General features: G+C 33.9%; 1 protein-coding gene across 2 annotated transcripts; it reads left to right on the plus strand.

The window, feature by feature from the left end:
• Positions 1 to 315: 315 nt before the first annotated feature.
• Positions 316 to 7315, plus strand: LOC18592971 (putative alkaline/neutral invertase D). 2 transcript variants are annotated; one of them, XM_018125558.2, is made up of 5 exons: positions 316 to 476; positions 1191 to 1630; positions 2178 to 2609; positions 4551 to 5109; positions 6662 to 7315. In XM_018125558.2, exons 2-5 carry the CDS (start codon positions 1244 to 1246, stop codon positions 6955 to 6957), a joined length of 1674 nt encoding a protein of 557 aa, XP_017981047.1. In that variant the 5' UTR covers positions 316 to 476; positions 1191 to 1243; the 3' UTR covers positions 6958 to 7315. The 2 variants fall into 2 exon arrangements, with proteins under 2 accessions (XP_017981047.1, XP_017981049.1); XM_018125560.2 differs by lacking the exon at positions 316 to 476 and adding an exon at positions 800 to 943.
• The last annotated feature ends 1014 nt before the right edge of the window (positions 7316 to 8329 follow it).

Below are 8329 nucleotides of genomic sequence, written 5' to 3' on the forward strand. Positions count from 1 at the left end.
AAATAGGAGAAATGCCCACCTAACAAAAATAAAGTTTGGTCAAAAAAGAACAGAGGAAGTCCCTCCAACAGAAAGGGGCTCAAGAAATGAGGGCAGTGAAAAGTCCAGTTGCAGTAGCCAAATCAGACAGCAAAGCCGTGTCCAAACTGTGTCGTTTAGTGCCGCGTGGACATTTCACACGTGCTTTTACCGGCAATTACCGGTAAACTTAATCCATTTTTTGTTTATTCTTACAAGGGAAGGAGAAAGACAGAGACGGTAGTACGGTTTGTTATTACAAAGTCTGTGCTTTCTCACTCTCTATAAATATCATATATTCGCCACCTGCTTTCTTTTTCCTCTCTTCTTCCTCCTCTCGCTTCTCTCTTTTCCTTTGCCCTTCGCCAACCATTTTCCGGCGAAGTCGCCGGTCGTTTTTCTCTCTTGGGGTTTCCGGAGAATTTCGTTTTCTCCGTCATTTTTTGGTTTTCTTAAAGGTTTGTTTTTTATTTTTTACTTTTAAAGCTTTTTTTTTTTGGGGAGAGGAGGGTGTGTTTTGAGTTTTGTTTGGATGTTTTGGATGAGTTTCAGATCTGGGTTTTCTTTTTTATGTGGCCTGGTTTGCATTATTTCTTTTGTTTCTGTGTTTTTCTCATTCTCTTAGGTTTTTTTTCTCGGTATGCATCTTGATCTGTTTTCTTGAATTTTTTTTTTGATCTTGATTATTTTTTCTCTGGTAATTTTTTCCTATAGTCAAGTATAATGCAGTAAATTTGTTAGAAAAATTTGTAAAACAAATAAATATATGTTTTTTTTTTTAAAAAAAAATTTAGAATCTGTAAATAGAAGGTTCCATTTTTCTAATTTTTGTGTGCGTCATCTGCAAATCCGTATATATAACGATGATGATGATGGGGGTTGGTCGGTTGGATGGAAAATTCCTTCTTATCCTTCAACCATCTTGGTAATGTACTGAGCACAAAGTTTTGTTTATTAAATTTATATTTGTTTTCTGCACTGTAACAAAAATGGAAAATGGGTTGTTGAATAAATAACGAGGCAAAGGCTTTTATTTCCTTCAGCTTTATAAATATAGTCGTAGCATTTCAGTTTCTATATTAAGCATGTTTCTTTGCTATTCTTAAGGGGTACGGTTATCCATAGTATTTGGGATTCTAATCCATTTATCTTTTCTTTCTTTATAACTGTAGATCTCTTCTTTTGAAACTTGAGAGTTTCGTTTTTGTGCATTGAAGACAAAGAAATGGATGGGACTAAAGAGATGGGACTTAGAAATGTGAGCTCAACCTGCTCAATTTCCGAAATGGATGATTATGATCTGTCACGCCTTCTTAACAAGCCAAAGCTTAACATAGAGAGGCAAAGATCATTTGATGAGAGGTCACTAAGTGAGCTCTCTATTGGTCTCACTAGAGGAAGCTATGACAATTATGAGACCACTCACTCGCCTGGTGGGAGGTCAGGTTTTGATACTCCGGCTTCATCAGCTAGAAATTCCTTTGAACCTCACCCCATGGTGGCTGAAGCATGGGAAGCTCTCAGGAGATCATTGGTGTATTTCAGAGGCCAACCCGTTGGTACCATTGCCGCATATGATCATGCTTCTGAGGAAGTTTTGAACTATGATCAGGTAAAGTTCTCATCAGATAGTGAATAACCTTTTCAGTTTCGAGTTTGTGATGTTGAAATTCTTATTGCATATGTATAAATTTATAAACTACGACCATGACATCTATGATTGATTATGATCATGTGTTAAGCATTCAACCTAAAGATTAAATGGTAAGAGACAGAAAGCTTGAACCTGAATATAAGGCCATAGGAAACTCTAAACTTAATTTAATGTAGGATAACACCATTTAATAGTTAATACCTTGATCCACGTTGGACAACTTTGATCAGGTGAAACTTCAAGCCATTCATAGCAACTATTAAACTTTGATATGAATAGGGAATTTTGATTGTTAAAAAGAGGGTTGGTAAGGAAAAATGGAAAGATTAAGTTAAATGATCATTAACTTTCTTGTTTTGAAAATATTTTGTTTAAGTTAAAGATGCAGGAAAGTTTATAATATTTATAGTTGCTTATTATTCTCAAAATCCTTAACCGTCTGTTTAGTTATGCTATTGAAATTTTCTGAGACTATTTTTTTTTTTCATGTTTGATATTTGTTCAGGTTTTTGTTCGAGATTTTGTACCCAGTGCTCTGGCTTTTCTGATGAATGGAGAGCCTGAGATAGTTAAGAACTTCCTCTTGAAGACCCTACAACTTCAAGGGTGGGAGAAAAGAATAGATAGATTCAAGCTAGGGGAAGGTGCAATGCCAGCTAGCTTCAAAGTGCTTCATGATCCTGTACGTAAAACAGACACAATTATTGCAGATTTTGGAGAGAGTGCCATTGGACGAGTTGCTCCAGTTGACTCTGGATTTTGGTGGATAATTCTGCTCCGTGCATATACAAAATCTACCGGGGATTTATCTCTTGCGGAGACACCTGAGTGTCAAAAAGGAATGAGGCTCATACTTACTCTGTGTCTATCAGAAGGATTTGATACATTCCCAACCCTACTTTGTGCTGATGGATGCTCTATGATTGATCGAAGAATGGTAAGCTATCTTTTGTAGTCTCTCTCTCTCTCTCTCTTTTGCGCATGTGTGTGTCTGCCCCTGTGTGTATAAGTAAGGTTCCTTACCAATATCACAGTTATTTTAATTAATGTGAGACATGCAAAACATCTGGGAATTAAAATTAGCAAACTTTATGAAAATTGTAAATTAAATGTAATATGTATTATTAATGGAAAAATAAAGTGTGGCAGATAATTATCATTAGAGGTGAGTGGCAAAGAGAATGGAGCAGCATGACATATATAAATCCCTTGCCTTGGTTTTAATTTAGTAGCATGCTGCTACTATAAACATATTGATGTGGTTTACTGTGATGGTCTTGAGCAACTGCTGTAGTTTTATTTGTTTGTTTAGACTAACCTACTCTTAATCTGGTATTAAATCTCCTAATGTCATGGGAAGTCATTGAAGCAAATGAATTCAAAATTGATTTCATATGATATATTACATGAATATTTGTGTGAAACTGTCATAGTTAACCAACAATACATTGTTTGTCAATGGTCTTTTGGCCTTGAATGACTATAAAGGAATAATGTTATCTGGTAAAAATAAAGCAGTTCCATGAGAATATTATTAGATACAATCAGACTGAGCCAAATCTTGCTTTGCTGAATGTAAATAAGTTCTGGGGCTCTTGGCCCATGTTAATTTCTATTAACTTTGTATGAAAAGCTATATGATTCCATGTTGAGTTTTTACCTTAGGATCGTTGCAATATAAATGATCTACCTTTTGATGGGACCATAACTGGCTAAGAAAGACAAAATATGGTCCACTTTAACTTTTCCATGTCCACTATAAAGGTGAGCTGAATATACACATCCTAATATTGCTAAGAAATGGTAGGATTTAGTTGGTTTGTGTTTGTCTTTTTCATTGTCATGGATGTGATGCTAACATTCCAAGTAAAAATTGATTGCAAGATTTCAAAAGCTTAGTCCTATTCTGTGGTAGACTTGGGATGAATGGTGGAAAATAAGCTTTTGATCATTTGTGTAGCATTGCTTGCTAGGCTTTTACATGATAGGGTAGACAAGAATGATGTGGATTTATGTGGTGATAGTGATAAGCTTATGATTCTTTTTAATTTATTATTCTAAGTTCATCACCATTTAAGAAAATGATTCTTTTGGGTGACCAGATCCTTATTTTGATTGTAAGTGATTTATAAGTTATAGTCCTCCTTTATCCCCTTCTGTTTAGTTGGAGGAAATTTTTGTTAATGGACTCATCTTTAATGTCTGAGAAAAACATGTTCTTTGTGTTATTCTATGGTGATGAACCAACCTATGAAGTATTGTTTGTTTTGACCCAATGGGTTTCACAGTTTACCCACAAAAGCCAGCCCGTAAATATGAGTTTAAGCTCTCTCTCTCTCTCTCTAGATAGATATATATATATATATATATATATATATTCCCAATTCCCAATATAGGATTGGGGTTGTAATTTATTCATCAAGGAAATGATTTGTATCTAAAAATAATATTTGCCTATTGATCTTCACTTTATGCTTGCATTTCTGTATTGTTTCTATTAAGGTAGGTGCATCATGCCTCCTTTTCCTAGCAATCTTTTTATCTTTCTTCTTCTCTATTTTGTATTGAAAAAGAGATCTTATTGCATTCTTCAAAATTTTCCTCTTGGTTGATTATGTGTGCTGATGTAATATATAAGAAGTAAATCTGATTTATGCATTCTGCATTAGTACTTTGTGAACACCTTTGTTTCAAACTTCTTTTTTCTAATTAATATCAAATAGAGGTGACAACGATTGATATTTGTTTTTTTTTTTTTGTCACCACTCTCTCTCTCTCTCTCTTTCTTTGAGACCTAGGAGTCTTATCTTTATTTATTTATTTATTTTTTGAAAAGTAAGTCTTATCTTTATGTTAATGTTGTAAACTTATGTTACAGGGTATTTATGGTTATCCTATTGAAATTCAAGCACTTTTCTTTATGGCGTTGAGGTGTGCTTTATCAATGCTGAAGCATGATGCAGAAGGAAAAGAGTGCATTGAAAGAATTGTAAAGCGTTTGCATGCCTTGAGTTATCACATGCGCAGTTACTTTTGGCTTGACTTTCAACAACTAAATGATATTTACAGATATAAAACTGAGGAATATTCTCACACAGCAGTAAATAAGTTTAATGTTATTCCTGATTCAATTCCTGACTGGGTATTTGATTTTATGCCAACACGAGGTGGCTACTTTATTGGCAATGTTAGTCCTGCAAGGATGGATTTCCGATGGTTTTGTTTAGGTAACTGTATAGCAATCCTATCTTCTCTTGCAACTCCAGAGCAATCAATGGCTATAATGGACCTTATTGAAGCCCGTTGGGATGAGCTTGTTGGAGAAATGCCTTTAAAAATAGCTTATCCTGCAATAGAAAGTCATGACTGGCGAATTGTCACTGGTTGTGACCCTAAGAACACGAGATGGAGTTATCACAATGGAGGATCCTGGCCAGGTATGGCGATCTCTTTCTATAATTTATCTTCATTTTAGTGCTTTTGATCTTATAAGAAAGGAAATTAGTTTGTTGCATGGGTAATTAATTGTTGTCTTATTGACAAAATAATTGATTATTTCTGTTATTAACTAAAAATTTATTGGTGGCATCTTGTAAAAGCATGAAGCTGGTACAGAGTAATTGTTGCTTATTTGTTAAACAAAACAAACCACCAAAAGCTTACTAGGATTAAACAAACTGGTTGACACTTTAGCTGTTTGTTAAAAGGTCTTGTGTGTATAAATTTCAACTCTTTTAAATTACAATCAAAATACACTGAAACTTGAAGCTAATATTGGTAACACCAAGAGTTTGGAACTAGCTATTCCACTTTCATAAGTCCCCGTTCCCAAATTGCTGCCGTCTTCTGATAAGTATAAACTATCACCAACAACTTAGCTACTTGAAGGTAGGCAACAACCTGATTGACACTTGAAAATGATTTCACGTAATACTTTGGGAAGTAGTAGTTACTCTGTGAACTTGAGTTGTTAATTTTATGCTTTAAAAGCAATTAAAAGAACCCTTGTAATACTGGGTCCAGCTCCCCTCCATTACTTTTGAGTACACCGTTATGACCATTCATAGGTATGATTTCCACAATTCATGGATGGACATGTGAAAGTTGATTACAAGTGTATTGAAAAGTAACAGATAGAATGCGGAGGGGAGCTTAATCCTGTAATACTAGGTAAAAGAGTTCAGGACAGTAATTCTCTTCCTGCACTTGTTTGCAATACATCATAAAATTTGGGTCATGATTCTCATGATCCTGTACTTATCAGGACCATCAGTTGATGTTTACACATTGGAAGCCCCTTAACAAATTTATAAGGGTGATAAATTTGTTGTCTACATGTTTGAGCAACCTTTCAGATTTGTGGAGTTTGCATGCCTGGGTTCTGTTATCATTCTTGACTTGCAATTTTGAGGTTTGCGGATCAGTGTAACAGTTAATAAAACTAGTTGTCTCTTACATGTATTTAAACTTGGTTCTCTCTGTGGTTTAAGTTTATAAAGGTTGATGTCACAAATCAAGAGCAACTTTCACTGGGAGAGATCAATGAGGGAAGCAATATACTTTCTTAGTTTAGCTGCTGTTTGTACTATGGGCCTGAGAGCGGTTACTTAAGAAACAAAAGGACAAAAAAAAAAGAAGCCTTTTCACCCTTTTTGGATTGGCTCCATGGATGATACCGTACTATTATGCCCTATTTAAGACCATATCTCCATAAGCTTAGTAAAAATAAGGTAAAGGATTTTTTTTCCATCCATGTCCTCTCTGTTCTAACTAGTAGAAAATCAGAGATGTATGTTGTCTCATCACTTGTTAGAAAATCAGAGATGTGAGTATAATAAATAGTAGTTGAATGTTAGCATGTGATTTTGTGCCAAAAATAGATTGGTTGATCATTTATTTTAATGATGAGTTTTTCTGTAATAGTTAATTCTAATGCCCTTGAGCTTCCCTTTTTCATCACCCTGCTATTATTCACTATTTTGGATGCAGTGCTTTTGTGGTTGCTAACTGCTGCTTGCATCAAGACGGGAAGACCACAAATTGCAAGACGAGCTATTGATCTTGCTGAGACACGTTTGCTGAAAGATAGCTGGCCAGAATATTATGATGGCACACTTGGGAGATTTATTGGTAAACAGGCTCGGAAGTATCAGACATGGTCAATAGCAGGATATTTAGTGGCAAAAATGATGCTAGAGGATCCGTCTCACTTGGGGATGATTTCTCTGGAAGAGGACAAGCAGATGAAGCCATTGATAAAGAGATCATCTTCTTGGAATTGCTAAGAAATTGCAAACAAAACAGAAGAAAGCAGCAGGAAAAAGGTAGGGTGAAAGACAGAAGGCAAAAGACCTTCAAATTTCATTATAACACTATTCTTTGGCGTTTGTTCATTTAGGTTTGATTTAAAAGTTTGCTTTTGTGTATCCATAGCAGGGATGCTAAGACTAATTTCTTGCTTTTACAATAAAAGATACATTTTGCTCTTTGAGGTCAGATTTCATCCGATCTTTTAAGGCCGATATGGCAAGGAAAATTTTCTGTCTATTTTTCGAGGACAATGAACATGATGAGACTGGATATATGTTTATATGGACATTCTTCAATTCTACTTGAATCTGTTATATGCATGTTTATACACAAGTTCATCCATTCTACTTGTTTCCATTTGGATGAAGAAAACAGACAGGGTGAGAGTGAGGGTGCAAAGATGCTTCCTATATATGAAGTCAAATGGGAAGGTTGATTGGAAAGGGAGGCTTGTTAGTTATTGTTGTGGGTTCAGCTCATCCAACTAATTTGGCTTCAATTATTACCAAAAAGAATCAAAATATAACCAAAAAAAAAAAAAACTAGAATTTATATAAAAAAAGAAGAAAAGATTTATTTAGTATTTTAGCATATGCTCTTTCAAGCATTTGGAATCAAACAGAAGATAGAATCTTTGGAATTGGAATTCTAAGTTATTATTTCATTACTTTTAATTTTAGTTTTACTATAACTTTGTATATATATGTATTTAAAATATATATAATATGTAATGGGTAAGCAAACCTAAGCTTTTCAAAGGGAATGAGAGAGGGTGTGTAGTGTTAAAAAAGATACACACTGTTTTTTTTTTTTTTTATGTAAAAATGATAAATTAAAAGGGGTGTATAATGTATAAGTAGTTGTAGAGGCTTGTCTTGAGGTTTGTTGTGAGTGCAAACCCTGATTTTCATGACCTCTTGATTTTTTTTTTTTGAATATTTCTCTATCGTTGTGTGTTTTTGTGAGCGTTCTTGATTTTTTTTATTTTCTTTTTTCATTTTATATAGATTGTGTAATAGTTTAGACGATTTTTTGAGATTATTCTGTTATTTTTCACAACATTGTTTTGCTAATAATCTCTTGATCTAGTAGTCTACAAGTCATCTTGATATCCTTTTAATAATTAATTGAACCTCATATATACATCATAGTCAAAATTAATGTTAGATTCATTTAAAAATTAGATTATCAAATACACAATAACCTATAAATAATAACTTATAAATATGATTTTGGACTATCCAATCAGAGATATATAATCTTTTTCTATTTTAATATTCAAACTCGAAACTTTCAAATTAAAAATCTTAAATTTTGAAAGGGTTCATAAAGTTTCTATTTTATTTT

This window comes from Theobroma cacao, chromosome 8 (genome assembly GCF_053813885.1).
Source record: "Theobroma cacao isolate CCN51 chromosome 8, ASM5381388v1, whole genome shotgun sequence".
Lineage (NCBI taxonomy): Eukaryota > Viridiplantae > Streptophyta > Magnoliopsida > Malvales > Malvaceae > Theobroma > Theobroma cacao.